General features: G+C 38.3%; 1 protein-coding gene across 1 annotated transcript in view; it reads right to left on the bottom strand.

Moving 5' to 3' along the window:
* The window catches only part of PAPSS1 (3'-phosphoadenosine 5'-phosphosulfate synthase 1), a 122,118-nt gene that overhangs the window by 55,953 nt on the left and 48,999 nt on the right, over window positions 1-17,166 (bottom strand). Inside the window, exons 6-8 of the mRNA XM_027837612.1 lie at window positions 9,777-9,890; window positions 6,849-6,960; window positions 3,615-3,820 (exon numbers count right to left, since the gene is read on the bottom strand). Coding sequence (XP_027693413.1) covers window positions 3,615-3,820; window positions 6,849-6,960; window positions 9,777-9,890 — 432 coding nt within the window. The remainder of the gene's footprint in view (window positions 1-3,614; window positions 3,821-6,848; window positions 6,961-9,776; window positions 9,891-17,166) is intronic.

The following is a 17,166-nucleotide window of genomic DNA, read 5'->3' on the forward strand; positions in this document are numbered from 1 at the left end:
AAACCAATGAAGAAAAGAATGCCTTGAAAAGCAGAATTGGTCAAATGGAAATAGATATACAAAAATTAATTAAAGAGAAGAACTCCTAAAAAAAGCAGAATTAGCCAAAAGGAAAAGGAGGTACAAGAGGTCACTGAGGAAAATAATTCCTTAAAGTTAGAATTGGGCAAGTGGAAGCTAATGACTTTATGAGAAATCAAGAAACAATTGAACAAAACCAAAAGAATGAAAAAAAAATAGAAGAAAACGTGAACTATCTCACTAGAGAAAAAATTGACTTGGAAAATAGATCCAAGAGAGAAAATTTAAGAATTATCGGACTACCTGAAAGTCATGATCAAAAAAAGAGCCTAGACATCAGCTTTCAAGAAATTATAAAGAAAAACTGTCCTGGTATTCTAGAGCCAGAAGGTAAGATAGAAATTCAAAGAGTCCACCAATCACCTCCTGAAAGAGATCCCAAAATGAAAGCTCCCAGGAATATTATAGCCAAATTCCAGACTCCCAGGTTGAGAGAAAATATTGCAAGCAGCCAGAAAGGAACAGTTCAAATATTGTGGAGCCACAGTTAGGATAACACAAGATTTAGCAGTTTCTACATTAAAGGAATGGAGAGCTCGGAACATGATGTTCTGGAGTGGAAAAGAGCTAGAATTACAACCAAGAATCACCTAGCCAGCAAAACTGAGTATAATCCTTCAAGGGAGAACTAGACATTCAACAAAATAGAGAACTTTCAAGCATTCCTGATGAAAAGCCCAGAGCTGAACAGAAATTTTGACTTTCAAATATAAGACTCAAGAGAAGCATAATAAAGTAAGTAAGAAAGAGAAACCAAAAGGGATTCAATAAGGTTAAACTGTTTGCATTCTTAAATGGGGAAATGATACCGGTAACTCCTAAAAACCTTCTCATTATTATGGCAGTTAGAAAGAATAAATATAAACAGAGGGCACAGGTATGAGTTGAATACAATGGGATAATTACACAAAAAATAAAACTAAGGGGTGAGAAAGAGGAATGCACTGGGAGAAGGGGAAAGGGACAGGCAGAATGGGATAAATTGTCTGACAGAAAAAAGGCCTAAAAGAGCCCACTGGTTCTAGGTCTTTCTTCAAAAATCAAGCAGACTAAGTTTAATTCTTCTTTCAATGACAGACAGATTTTTCAAATATTTCAAGTCAGCTATCATATACCTCCACAACTTTTCTTCCCCAGGCTAAAGGCCTCCATTTCCTTAAAAGGATCTTCAAATTGCATGCTTTCAAGTTCCTTCACCACCTAGGTCACCTTCCTTCAGACTCTAATTGTTCAATGTCCATCCTTAAATAGGGTGCCAGATTTGAACACAATACTCCCAAGGTGGCCTGATCAGCATGGAGCACAGCATATTATCTTCTTTCTCTTTACAGACATGATGCTTCTATGAACATGGCCTGACCCTGAGTTAGTTTTTTTGGCAGCCACAGCAAACCTGACTCATTTTGCACACTTACAGGCAACTAGGGGTGTATGGGTTCTTCAAGGAGGACTACCACCTCTTGTGGGAGGGCTTGCTGATCCCTTTTCAGGCTCAGCCACCTTCAGTGTCTACCTGTCACCCAACTCTCACCTGTGACTCCAAGAAGCTGCAGCATGTGCAGCGGCTACACCCCATCAACCATCTTGGCAGATGGGCTAAACCAGGTTAAGGGTAACTAACAGGCCTCAAACCTGTTGGTGAGTTAGTGGGATATCAACCCCAAGCAAGTGAAGACTTGCCCTGGCAGAATGGGTGGATGAGAATAATTTGTTGCAATGGTCATGAAGGCAGCTAAAACAGGAGCCGTGTGGCACTTATCATTTGATCAGACAATGAAGATGTCTTCTAAGTCATTCACTGCATCCCAGGCCATCTCCAGTTGTCTTGACTTTTGTTCTGCCATTTGACTTCAATGACTCGGGAAGAGAGAGTGAGGTTGATGACTTTTTGCTTATCTTCCTTGCTTAAATCCAGTTCAGGTCAAGATATCACCTGGTCCTCTTCGAAAACAAAGGATGAGGGGCCACTAGGTTGTGCAGTGGACAGAGGTCTGGCCTTGGAGTCAGGAGGACTTGAGTTCAAATCCAGCCTCAGACACTTGACACTTACTAGCTCTGTGACCCTGGGCAAGTCACTTAACTCCAACTGCCTCATCAAAAAAAGCAAAACCAAAAAACAAACAAACAAACGATAAACAACAACAATAATAGGTAACTAGAACCCTCGGGTGTTTTCCACACAAACTGTTATCTGGCCATGTCTGATCCATCCTGCATTAGCTCAGCTGATTTTTGGAAACTACATGCAGGACAGCTACACAATGTATTATCTAATAAATAATGTATTACCTAATCCCTACCAGCTGAATGCCACCTCCAACTGTGATGAATGTGCTAACTATAGCTTTATCTTTGCTGAGAAAATGTGTGGACATAATATGGTTGAAGTCAGTACGCTGCAGCATCCTCTCTTCTCTTAGTTTTCACATGAATCCACAAAATCAGGAGTTCTTAGGCCTTGAAACCATGACTTTTTCAAAAATATATTTTTATAACTAGATTTCATTACAGAGTGCCCCCAAAGTCTTAACGCATTTTAAAGTAACTTACAAACGAAATGGTGAGCTCCCTGGCCCTGGAGGTGGGACCACTGATGCTATAGAAGGAATTCTTCCATGGGTCAGGGAATTGGGCAAGATGGCCCCAAGGTCTCTATCAAGTCTCTCCAATCTGAATACCCCTGAATTTGGGTATGTAAACATCTAAAAAAAAAAACTACTCTGGTGAGTTGATTTCTTATCTGGTTTTAAAAAAGTCATTTGAAAAATATACTAAGTCTTTTAAGGCTGTTTTCCTTTGTAATCCTATGTATTTTATTTTATGCATTTACAACTATTTTTCTGAGAAGGGGTAAGACAGATTGACTAGATGCCAAGTCAATCCAACATTTATTAAGCACCTACTATGATCAAGACAACAGGCAGGGTGGCATAAGGAAGACAGCTACCCTCAGACCCAGGTTCTATCTAGTCTGGCCTCTGACACACACTAGCTGTGTGACCACCTCTCAGTGGTCCAGGCAACTCTCTGAGACCCTAAAGCAGGGATTCTCAACACTTTTTGTGTCAAAGACCCCTTTGGCAGTCAACTAGACAGACAAAGGGGTCCAGATTCACAAAAAAGGTTAAGAATGTCTGCTCTAAATCAGCTATGAACCTATCTAGCTTGTAAGACATCTAGTCCACATCTCCCCATTCAGTTCACAACCATATTGTGAGTCTTCGCCAATTCCTTCCTGAAATCCATGGCATTCTCCTAACCCCTAGCCTAGTTAATACGCAGAAACAAAGAGATCAGAGTATTCTGATAGGACTTTCCCGATGAACCCACGATACTCATCCACACGTAAGAGACGAGCTCAGGAACAAATAGTTCCTACCTCCACCTGGGCAAGGGTGATCCTGAATCTACAAAGCATTTGCCACCTCAATCAAGCAGCCAGCAGGGAGATCACGACGGTCATGATAAAACATAAGCGGGCGCAGATCACTGTAAATGCAAATACTTTGGGGGGGGGGGGGTGTTGATATAACCTTGATGTACGGATGCTCCTTGCACGTTGTGCCCCACTGTCGAGCACAGCGCTCCTCTTTTCTGTGTTCAAAGAACTCTGGATTTCGGAGGATGGCGACTCGACAACCCTCGTACACCAGCGCAAATGCCGTACAGCCATCCATTCTCTCTCTGTCCTCTTGAGTAACTGACAGAACGATAGGTACCGACAAGTTAATGACTCCTCCTACGGGACAAGGAAAAAAAAACAAAACACAAACATAAGGTCCAGGTTATCAGACACTCGCTTCAAAGTTTAGGAGGCATTCTTAGTGCTGAGACGTTTAGGGCTCAAGCCTATAACCATGCTCCATAGGTACTTGGAAAATAGGTACAGAAGGCTGATGGAGAAGCGTCAGGCCTACCACCAACCAGCACCTCTGTTTTAGAAAAATGGGCAGATAAAATGTAATCGACACAATGAATCTACATCAACCCACGAACCACACTGGCTCATGCCATGGATCACAGAACGATTGGTTATAACCAGCGTGAGAAAATGCAACAGAAGCATAGCGTGCTGAGAAGGGAGTTTCTAATGCCTGACCTGCCATCATCATCTTCATTAAACGGGCACTGGACACTTCGTATCCGACTAGGCCTCTATACCAGGGGTCTGGACCCCTCCAGGGAGTGTAAAGCAGCCTTCTCAGAATTCTGCTTCTCAATAACTGAAGGAAATGCTAAACTTCAGTCCAAAGTTGATGAAGACAAATACGTAATATTTTTCCCCATCTAAGTTCACAGACTCTCAAAAATCTATCCACCGACCCCAGATTAAGAACGCTGGTCCTACACAACCCCTACGTTCTATATTAAATGGATCATTCCTCACACATACCTGGCCCTTTCCTGACTCCACACCTTTCTAGAGTACACTCTATGTGGTAAAATTATTATTCAATCCTTTCAGTGGTGTCTGATTGTTTGTGAGACCATTTGGTGTTTTCTTGGCAAAGCTACTGGAGTGGTTTGACAATTCCTTCTCCGGCCCATTTTACAGATAAGAAAACACAGGCAAACAGGGTTGAATGACTTGCCCAGGGTCACACAGGTAGTAAATGTCTGAGGTCAAATTTGAACTCAGATCTTCAGGCCAGGCACTCTGTCCACTGCACCACCTAGCTGCCCATGTGTTAAGTATTACATATCCCAAGAGAGGCAGTACTCCCCCACCCCCCAAGTATGAGAAGAATACACTACATACCATCTTTCCAAAGACAACAGAATCCCTGTTAGTGACAGATCAACATGAGCAGTGGCAGAAAGTCCAGTTCTTATAAACAGAGCAGGAGGGCAGAAATAAACATAGCCAGGCCCCAACCAACCTCACTATCCCTGGACAAAAGTATCAGGAGGATCCGCAGGTTAACTGGCCCAATTTGAGGACCCTCCCCCTCCCCCTCTCCCTACTCCAACCTGGCCTGCTGGTCAAGTTCCAACCTGAACCACTGGTCTGTGTTTGCTCCTTGCTCACATGGTAAGAAAACAGATTTTCTTGGATGAATGTCCAACAAATCCATGTGGATTTGTTTAAGTGAAGTCACCCAGATTGAAATGACATATACTACACTTTTTTAAGAAATCAAAGTATCAGCAGAAACCTCTTTGGAGAAGAAAAGATGCAAAAACAAAATTTTTTTTTAAAAAAAGTCTGTTTGACTGCCTTAAAATCACTAACATTCCTTTCAGATGAAGCAAAGGATAATGGGTCCATTTGCATCACATATAGACAGTCATTCCTATAGAGTAGGGATTCTTAACCTTTTCAGTGTGTCATGGACCCCCTTCAGCAATCTGCTGAAACCTAGGGATCCCTCCGAGAATCATTTTTTAAAATACATAAACTAAAATACAAAAGATTACAGAGGAAACCAAAGATTAGTAAAAATAAAGATGTATTTTTTTTCCCATTAAAGTTCACAGATGCCCTGAAACCCATGGATCAATTGAGCTTGGGTTAAGACCCCTGCTACAGAGGAAATGACAATTACCTCTTGCTATTCTGTGTTGAGGGAGGGAACCAAAAGGTGATATTTCATCTATACGTTTGCAACAAGATCTCTAGGAAAGGATGGCTAACACACCAAGGTCCAAAAGCAGATCTCAGAAAAACTGCCTTGTAAATCTGTTTTACTCCCTAGCACTCAGACTGAGATTAGCAGTAGTTTAACAGGCTACCACCATAGTAAATAATAGTCTACTCAATGCAGGAAGTTATACTTTTCAACAAAAATTAGTTTGCAAAGTTAAAGGTTAAGTCTGGGTTTTAACTGCTATGAACTAAGAATGGCTACCATGATCCTTAGTAACTTTCAAGATGTTATATATTTGTCAGTAAATGAAAATTATGATACCATCAAAAATGAATGTCTTTACATTCTTAGAAAATCATGTTTACAAAAGGTTGGAAGTATTTCTGCATAGATGTTTCCATCACACTATTTAAATACCTCAAGAAGAATTTTAAACTTTCCATTACCCATCTTTTTTGTTTTAGTTTGGTGAAATAAAGATAATTAGAAGAATGAAAACAAATTATTTTTCGTTACTTTTAAAGTGAAAAACAGGGGTAACTAATCAGACCCTATAAACAATTTTTCTCTAAAAATCAAAAGGCTACAATCATTTCTGGGAAGCAAAGGCTAATATGATGTAGAAAATGCACCAACTAATCTGAGACTCGCAGGACCCAAGTTCAAATCCCAACTCTGCCAAAAATTGTCACTTAAGTTCCCTGAAATTCAATTAACTCATCTGTAAAATAAGGGGATAGGACTACATGTGATTTCCAAAGTCTTTTCTGAGTCTAAAGTCTATAAATCTTTTCATAAGGAAACTTTTATACGTGGATCTTTTTGCACCGGGCCATTCTGTTTATTAATAGAAAGATACAACCCTTTGAGCTGAAAATTTATAACATTCATTCATCAAAGAACAGGAAGGCAAAAAAAAAAAAGGATTTTGCTTCTTAGGTCCATGTTCAATTGCTCCCATCTCCTTTTTTTTTTTTTTTTAGAAAAATCTAAGTTAAGAAAAATGTAAAATCAATTAAAAATAAAATAAAAAGATACAGCCTCACATGAATTTTCACTATTGAAATATCTGTATACTATCAGGAAAAACTTGGAGATAGAAAGCATTAAGAAAATAATAGTAAACCCAGATGATATAAATCCTCTAAATCATGCAATATTTAATGTAAAATGTCTCACCATCCAGCAGACAATCAAAATGAAGGCACTGCAGGTATTCCCTCTCTCTCATAAAACCATTTAGCGGAGTCGCCCAGCCTTCTGCCAAAACCTGCACCCACTGCATGTCCAACTAAGAGAAGACAAAGAAAAGTGAAGTCACACATATCCATTATTTGCCAATAGTAACCAAATGCCATGTTACAAAACAGCATCACATCCATCCATCCATAGACCAACATTTACTAAGTACCTACTATGTGCCAGGCACTGTGCTAAGCAGTTTGAAGCAAACCAATGGACTTTAAGTACCTTATATTTTGAAATAAGTAGAGACCAACTTCTCAAGGAAAAATATAAATTTTTCCATAATCTAACAAGCCACGCTAAGAACAAAAATCTCCAATTAGAGACCAGGGAGCTACTAAGTTAGAGTTGGCTAAATTATCCACAGACTGCAGAGCAGGCTTCTTTGACTAGTATGGTGTTAACAGGAAAGCAGGCAACACAGTGCCAAGAGTGCTGGACTTGAGAGTCAAGAAGACCAGAGTTCAAATCCAGCCTCAGAAGCTTACTAGCCATGTGCTCCTGGGCAAATCACTTCACTAGTCTGCCTTAGTTTCCTCAATTGTAAAATGGGGATAATAACAGCATTCGTTTCCAAAGGTTGTTGGGGGATCAAATGAATCAATATCTGTAAAGTACTTGCAACATTAAAAAAAGGAAGAGGAGGAGGAGAAGATGAAGAATATTGCAGTGGAAAGAACTCAGAAGAAGAGCTAAGAAGAGTAGAGAGAAGATGAAGAAGAGGAGAGGAGAGAGCAGGCGCCATTTCTAATAGCAGGAGGGGCAGGAACAGAAACAGCGAGCGGCCAGATTCAAAGCAGCAACAGGCGTGTTAGAGCAATCGTCACTCAGAAAGCAGGGGTGAGAGTAAGAGACCACAGGAGAAGCGCTTACGTTTACTTACAGAACTCTCTCAAATGCCACAGCTAGCTAGCACAGTGGATAGACAGAGGAATGGACGTGGAGTCAAGAAGACCTGCGTCCACATCCTGTCTCTTCTCATCCTAGAAATTCCCTCAGCACCTGGGCCTTCCCACCCAGCGGCATCCCTCCACCATGCTGGCTCCCCTGAGTCTCCCATCAGCATCTCCACTTGGGGATGATGGGCTCAGGCCAGCAATGCTTCATTCCCATCATGGCTGGAAGGATTTGGCTACCGTGACTTGGAATACTAAGTAAAACATTCTGGAAGACCAGTGTCTAAAACGAGTACAACATTAGTAGAAACAGTTTTATCTGACATTGCTATAGGGATTAGAAAAGAACAGACAAAGGAGACCACATCTTTACCATAAGTTAAATGATCAAAAGATGGAGAGAATGCAAGATCTCACTATGACATTCCTCACTGACTATAAAACAATTTGATTTGGCAGAGCAAGACCCTCCCTTAAAAGTTCTTCTCCAACAAGGTATCTGCCATGAATAAATAAAAATTATGAAAAGTTCCTTGAGAGAAGCAACAACTGAAATGGGCTTGTTTAATGATCCCATGACAGTAATATCAAAAGAGGCATAAAACAGGAAGGCGTGTTTGCCAAAAGTGTTTATTACAATACCTAGCACATAGTAGGTGCTGAACAAATACTTAGCTCACAAAAGCTAGTATTCATATCATGCTTTAAGGCTGCAATGGTGTCTCATTTGGGTCTCACGGTGATATTGTAAAGTAGGTGCTAGAATTATTCCCCTTTTATAGAAGAAGAAACCAAGAAAACTCAGAGGTTAAATGACTTGCCCACAATCTCACAATGAGTAAGTGTCTAAGGCAGTCTTGGAACTCAGGTCTTCCTAACTCCAAGTCTAGCAATCTATCCACTGTATCACCTAGCTGCCTCTAGCCATGGAACTCTAATCTCCAAAGAATTAAAAATGAGTCTCACACAGAGAGGGCAATGAAGAGGCACACGGCTAGGGTAAGCAAGCTATCGCCTAACCAACAAGGAGTTACAAAGGAGCACCAGAAAGAAAGAGGTCACAAAAGAAATGTAGACTCAAGAGACAGGCTAGTCACCCGACAAGAGTGAGAGATGGCCAATGGACATCCTTATATGCTCCAGAGGCAACCTCAAGATTTCAAAAGAAATCATGTAAGGCTCCCAGACATGTTGGATGGACCCACTGAAGCAAGTTTATGGGAGGACATAGACAAAAGATGCATAGGCTGGACAGTTATCTACAGGTGACCCATCTTCATCATGGTATGGAACGTGTACATAAGATCACAGATCCATTTCAGTAAACTGTCCACATCAAAACAAGAAATTACAATGGCCATCACCAAGTCAAGTCCATCTATTAGGAAATAGCAATAAATAACAGTATTCAATGAGAAATGTGCCTATTATTAAGGGTCAGAAAAAATGGATTAATGGAAATCTTTAAAAATATTTGAGGGAAAAGGGAAGCTAAGGGGTGGGGGGGGGTGTGTGTGTGTATGTGTGTGTGTGTGGTTTTTTAAACATACTTTTCAATACAGCTGATAGAGTATAATTGAGAAAGCACTGGATTTGAGAGTTAGAAGTCCTGGGTTTGAATCCCGCCTCAGACACTTACAAATAGCTAGGTGATCCTGGACAAGTCAAACTCTCAAAGTCTCAGTTGTCTTATTTGTAAAAAGGGCTTTTACAAAGACCAAATAACAAATGAAAAATGCTTTGCAAATCTCAACACACTACATCAATGTTAGCTATGATTATTATTTTGTTAAACTGCAAATCTTAATACATTATATCAATGTCGGCTATCATCACTATGCAGTTAAAAATATATTAGTTCTAGTAACTCTGGATACCTCAGTACTGCAAGCTTACTTTATTTCACTAGTAGGGACAGCCACAGATGTTTTGTCTACAAAGCAAATAAATGTCCTCTGACCCCTACCTTATTTATTTTCAATGCTGGTAAGGTTTCTGCATCTGTTTTTGCCAGCTGAAGTTTATTTTCTGGAACATACAACTCCTTTACTTCATAAGAAGCATCTACTGGTACAATATCCTATATAAAGAAAAAACAATAGGAACATTAAATATTTCTTCAGATGGTTGAGATTTATTCAGAAAGCATACTTATTGCTACTGAATAACATATACACACATATATACATGCTACATATAGATATATCTATATATCACATATCTATATCTATATATATATATACATATATATATACACATATATATTTTTAAATGTGGATTAAACACCCTGAGGTTTACTATGCATTATACCCAAATGGTTGCGAGCTGTTTTTCTTTGTTGGTTTGGCGTTTTTTGAGGACAAATGTTTCACACTCACTTGTGGGGCGTAATGGATAGCTAGGCTGTATCAGGAAAAAAAAAAAAACGTACAAGGGCAGCAATACAAATCCAATCAAGGAAAATCCTATGTAAAAGAGCCCCATGAAGAGAGCCTACTAAGGTTTGGAGTCCATAGGATGAGGCCTTGAAAAGATGAACCAAAAACTCTTAAGGGTTGGAGAAGCAGGACCTCACTCAAGCAAAGGTTTTGTTATTGCAACAAATGATATGAGAAATGTCATAAATGACTAATAGCAAACCGGAAATGTTTCATTCTTATGCTATTTCTTGTCCATCTAAGCCCACGAATGAATAAGAGGTACCCATTTTAACTAAGGGTCAACTTCTTTATGTTGAATACAACAGGAGGAGATGCCTGGGAAGACTTGTATGAATTGATACTGAGTATACTATAACGACATTGTAAAAACAAACAACTTTGAAAGACTTAAGAACTCTGATCAACGCAAGGATCAATCATGATGCCAAAAAACCAGTGATGAACTACACCGACCACCTCTTGATAGAGATGTGATGGACTCAGATGCAGAATGAGATATATATTTTAAACACAGACAATGTGGGATATTGTTTTGCTTGACTATACTTATTTATTACAAGGTGTTTTTTGTTTGTTTTGGTTTGTTGTTTTTTTTTGTTTCCCCCTCTTTTCAATTCAGGGTAAGGGGTGGAGATGAGATAAAGAAAATAAATGCTTAAGTGAAAAATTAAATTTTTAAAAATAATTAATGCTTCAATTCCAGAGTGCTCCACATAATGCTCCACTACTACTAAGTATGATTTTTTTTTAAACTCTTACTTGGCTGTATTTTGATATTAAAAGTCTCAAAATACACCTAATTCCATTTGCCTTTGAAAAGAAGGGCTGTGTTTCAGAATAAAATTTGAGCCCTAACACTTTCTAAGCACGTTGAAGCCAATGTTTTCATTTCAAACATGCTCTCCTGAAGAAAATAAACACATTAACTTTGTGAATTTGCAATTCACTGTTTTCCAAGAATACTACTTTTCGACAAAGAGAGAGAATAATGCTTAACGATCATCTCAAACTGTGAAGTTACAATCAGTCCTTTATGGGGAGGCAGCAGGGCCCAGTGGAAAGGCCCTCAAGTCAGAGAAGCTGGATTCAAATCTTGCCCAACACTTCCCACACACTACCTGCATGACATGGACCAGTCACTTAAACTTTCCTACATCTCAGTTTCTTCAGCTGTAAAGTACGGAGGTTATATTAGACAGCCTCTGAGGTCTCTTCTAGCTCGAGATCTAAGACCTTATTAAGAAAACATACTTAAAAGAAAATCATTCTTTCAGCAACATGAAAGCTAAAAGCAGTCAAGTCAGAGGTCAAAATGCTTTCTTCTCTTTTTCTTTAAGTGTTTCTTGGGATAAGTTCTTGGTCACATGGATTTTATACAAATTTCTTGATTAAAAATAAAAACCTCTACTCAGCTATATTTTCACATTAATTTATAGTCTCAGAATTCAGACTCCAAATGCTTTTATGGACCAAACATCAAAATTAAAGCTAAGAAATCAAAATTGGAGGTCTCTTTCAAAAAGGCATCTAAATTATACTTCTGGAATTAACACACAAAGACACATCATAACAAGAATTGGGGGGGATGGACCTCCAAGCTGCACTGCATGGCCGCCACATTAGCGGCAGAGACAAGGACACAATCAGTCAAGCAGAAATCCAAAGAAGGGCAAAGGAGGACAAAAAACTCCAGCTTCAAACCATTCCTCGCACATTCTAGTAACAAGTCACGAGTTGTCACAAAACCACTATCCAACCTCTAAGAGGGACAAAACCACCTCAAAGAGAAAGCCAGGGTATCTGGACAACAGAAATTGAAATTACTTTCCTGACACACACAAGCTGTCCATTAGACTTGGGATTCCTTAGGCTCTCCAGACACCCAATCCACTCTTGGAAACAGTGTGTGTTCCTTGCAACTTGCACATAAAATAATTTATTTCAGGCAATTTCCCTTAAAACAAAAATAATAGATCACAGGCCAACCAAGTAGCAACGAGTTATAGGCCTAAACGCCTCACCCCTAACCCCAACAGCAGAACACTGGGTACCTAATAAGAAGGTAACAAGGGGAATTTCTAGAGGTCTTCCTCAGATAATAATCAATCTAGTCTCTGTCAGTAGCGATATTTTTTAATTAATTTATTTTGATTTATCAAGAATCATTTCCATAAACTTTTGAGTTTTAAATTTTTCTCCCCCTCCCTCCCCACCACCCTCCCCAAGATGGCGCACAATCTGACACAGGCTATACATATACATTCCTATTAAACATATTTTCACATTAGTCATGTTGGAAGGAAGAATTAGAACGAACAGAAGCAACCCTTTATAATAAAGAGGAAATAAAACAAAACAGAAGAAAAAAAAAAGAGCAAATAGTATGCTTCAATTGGCATTCAAACTCCATTGTTCTTTCTTTGGATGTGGATAGCATTTTCCATCATAAGGCCTTTAGAGATGTCTTAGATTCTTGCATTGCTGGTCTATCAAAGTTAGTCATCATACCACATGGCTGTTACCGTGTACAACGTTCTCCTGGTTCTGCTCACTTCACTCAGTATCAGTCCATACAAGTCTTTTCAGATTTTTTTCTGAAGTTCCCACCTGCTAATCATTTCTCATAGCACAACAGTATTCCATCACAAATCATATCCCACAACTTGTTCAGCCATTCCCCAATGGATGGGCATCCTCTCAATTTCCAATTCTTCGCCACCACAAAAAGAGCTGCTATGAATATTTTTGTACATGTGGATCCTTTTCCCATTTGTATGATCTCTTTGGGATACAAACCTAGAAGTGCTATTGCTGGGTCAAAGGGTATGCACATTTTTATAGCCCTTTGGGCATAGTTCCAAATTGTTCTCCAAAATGGCTGGATCATTTCACAACTCCACCAACAATGCATTAGTGTCTCAATTTCCCCCCATCTTCTCCAACATTTATCATTTTCCTGTTTTACCATGTTGGCCAATCTAATAGGTGTGATGTGGTACCACAGAGTTGTTTTGATTTGCATTTCTTTAATCAATAGTGATTTTGACCATTTTTTATATGACTATAGATGGCTTTAATTTTTTCATCTGAGAACTGCCTGTTCATATCCTTTGACCATTTATCAACTGGGGAATGGCTTGTATTCTTATAAATCTGACTTAATTCTCTATATATTTTAGAAACAAGGCCCTTATCAGAGGCACTGGTTGTAAAAATTCTTTCCCAGTTTTCTACTTCCCTCCTAATCTTGGTTGCATTGGCTTTGTTTGTGCAAAAACTTCTCAATTTAACGTAATCAAAATTATCCATTTTGCATTTCATAATGTTCTCTATCTCTTGTTTGGTCATGAATTCTTCTGTTCTCCATAAATCTGACAGGTAAACTATTCCTTGCTCTCTCAGTCTGCTTATAGTATCAGCCTTTATATCTAAATCATGAACCTGTTTTGACTTTATTTTGGTATATGGTGTAAGATTTTGGTCTAGGCCTAGTTTCTGCCATACTCTTTTCCAGTTTTCCCAGCAGCTTTTGTCAAATAGTGAGTTCTTATCCCAGAAACTGGGGTCTTTGGGTTTATCAAATAATAGATTATTATAGTCATTGACTACTGTGTCTTGCATACCTAACCTATTCCACTGGTCTACCACTCTATTTCTTAGCCAGTACCAAGTAGTTTTGATGATTGCTGCTTTATAATACAATTTAAGATCTGGAATGGCTAGGTCACCTTCCCCTGTATTTCTTTTCATTAGTTCCCTTGATATTCTGAACCTTTTGTTATTCCAAATGAATTTTGTTATTATTTTTTTCAAGCTCTATAAAATAATGTTTTTTGTAAGTAGAGATATTTAAAAAGTTAATTTAGAAACCCAAATGAAGACTGAATCAAAAGGACTCTGGGAAGATGGCGGGGGAGGTCAGAAAACTTTCAGCTCTCCAAATTTCCTCCAGAAAAAAAGACAGAACACTGACTGAGAGCAGCAGAAATAAAGCAGTTACTAAGACAATTTAACCCCAGGAAAAACCTCCAGGGGCAAAGGTTTAGCCTAGTGAAGTGCAAATGCCTCCAGGCCGACTCGGCAGAATCAACAAACAACAAGCCCCGGGGGCAGATGGGTTGAGAGGCAGAGGGGGTCTGAGGGCTGAGTAGGAGAAGACTGAAGGACCTTTCATTGTAGAGGAATCCAAAGCACAGCTATGCTGACCAGACATGCAAGCTATGGCTGAGGGGAGAAGGAGCTAGCAGGGGCAGGGACCCTGCTGGCTGCGGGCACCTGCAGGAGAGCAAGATCATTTGCATGACAGTGTGGCTGAGGGCTTAGGAGTAGAAAGTGCAAGTGTGGGCCCTAAGAGAGACCTTAGAAAATAACAGTCAGAAGGACCTGAGGCTTGGGGAATCATTCCCATACCTCAAGCCTACAACTTGATTACACTAATAGCTGCTAAAAATTAAGAAAAAGTAAATAAATAAAAATGAGTAAACAAAAGAGTAAAAACCCAACCACAGATAGTTACTATGGGGATAAAAGAATATCTGGGTTCATATTCAGAGGAAGATAATAGAGCCTAAAAAGTCACTCCTTTTTCAACGATATATGTCAAATGGTCTCAAGCACAAAAAGAGTTCTTGCAAGAACTTAAAAAGGACTTTAAAAATCAAATAAGAGAGATTGAGGAAAAATTTTAAAAAAAAGAGCAATCCAAGAAAATCATGAAAAGAAAGTCAACCAACTGGAAATAAAGAATCAAAAACTTAAGGAAGAAAATAATTTCTTGAAAACTAGAATCAGGCAAGGGAAAGCTAATGACATAAGACACCAATAAATCATAAAACAAAATCAAAAGAATGAAAAAATAAAAGAGAAAGCTAAACATCTCATCAGAAAAACAACTGATCTGAAGAATAGATCGAGGAGAAATAATAGAAGAATAGTCAAACTACCTGAAAATTAAGATAAAAAAAAAGAATCTTGATACAATATTACAAAAAATTATCAAGGAAAATTACCCTGAAGTTCTAGAACAAAAAAGCAAAGTAGAAATAGAAAAAATCCACTGATCATCACTGGAGATCCCAGGAGGAAAACTTAGCCAAGCTTAAAAGCTCCCAGGTTAAGGAGCCAATATTGGAAGCAACAAGAAAAAAGTATTTTAATATCACGGAGTTACAATAAGAATAACACAAGACCTAGCAGCTACTACACTGAAGGACCACAGGTCTTGGAATACTATATTCTTGGAATACTATATATACAACCAAGGGTAACTTACCCAGCAAAGGTAAGCGTAGTCTTGAATGAAAAAAATGAAAGAAAAAAAAAAGGACATTTAACAAACTCAAAGCCTTTCAGGTATTTGTGACAAAAACCCCCCAAAAATTTAAGGGAAATTGTGACATATAACATCCAGGAGAAATATGAAGTAAACATTAAAGACCAATTATAAGGGACTCAATAAGGTCAAATTGTTTACTTCGTATATGTGAAAATATTAGCAGTACTCTTATGACTGTCATCATTATTTGGGTAGTTTGAAAAAAAGGCTTGTGTTGAGCTGAGTATGTTGGGGTGATTCTAATAAAAAATAAAACTGTGTAGGGAGAGATAAAAAAGAGTAATTATCTCATATAAATGAGGCATAAAAGGAAAAATTCACATCGAAGTTAGTGGTGGGCAGGGAGGGTAGTGCTGCATCCTTACTTTCCTATGAGAATAAGTTAAAGAGGGGACTCTCTCTTTCTCTCTCTCATCATAAATATATATAGACATACACATATACATAAAATACTTCTAAATTCAGAAAGAAATAAGAGAGCAAGAGTATAGGGTCAGGGGAGAAGTTAAGGGAGGGACTCCTAGAAGTTTACAGAACAGGAGGGCAAGGCAGTGGGTTGAAGTAAAGCAAAGGAGTGAGGAGGGATACAGGGTGAGGAGAATAGTGAGGAAAAATAGGCAGGAGGAAAATACACAAGTAATTGTAACTCAGCATGTGAATGGGACAAATTTACCCATAAAATGGAAATGGAAAGCAGATTAAAAATTTGAATTCTATAATATGTTGCTTTCAGGAAACATCATAAAAATGAGAGATGCACACAAAGAAAAAATAAAGGGCAGGAATAGAATTTAGTATGTTAAAAAAAAAAGCAAGGATAGTAATCTCAATCTCAGACAAGGTTAAAGTTAAAACAGATTTAATCAAAAGTGAAAAACAGAGAAACTACACTGTGTCACCAATATTATTCAACATTGTTTTCGATCATTTAAAATACCTAGGTAGTATAAAATACCTGAGCACATATCTGCCAAAAGAAACACAGGAACTATATGAACATAAACATAAAACACTTTTTATACAAATAAACTCAGATCTAAATAACTAAAGTAATATTTATTGTTCATGGGTGGGTAAAGCCAATATAATTTTTAAAATGACAATTTTACTTAACTAATCTATTTATTCAATGTCATCCCAATTAAATTACTAAAAAATTATTTTACTGAGTTGGAAAAAAAATAATAAAGTTCATTTGGAAGAACAAAAGGTCAGGAACTTCAAAGAAACCAGGGGGAAAATATGTAAAGGAAGTACAATCAGCAATATCAGACTTTAAACTATATTATGAGGTGAGAGCATTGTAGAAGTGGAAAAAGGAGAATTCTGATTATTTTAAATTAAAATTTTCTTGTATAAATAAAACCTATGTAGCCAAGAATAGAAGGAATGCAGAAAATTGGGGGAAAAACTTTCATAGACAATCTCTCGGATAGGATGTGACTGCGTTGGGATATTGCTGTGGTGTAGGAAATGATAAGCTGGTAGATTTATAAAAACACGGAAAGACTTGGACTTATGAAGGACGATATTATCCACCTTCAGAGAAATGGACGATTGGAGGAAATAAGCATAGTATA

Source organism: Vombatus ursinus, unplaced genomic scaffold (assembly GCF_900497805.2).
Source record: "Vombatus ursinus unplaced genomic scaffold, bare-nosed wombat genome assembly UNPS02014821.1, whole genome shotgun sequence".
Classification (NCBI taxonomy): Eukaryota; Metazoa; Chordata; class Mammalia; order Diprotodontia; family Vombatidae; genus Vombatus; species Vombatus ursinus.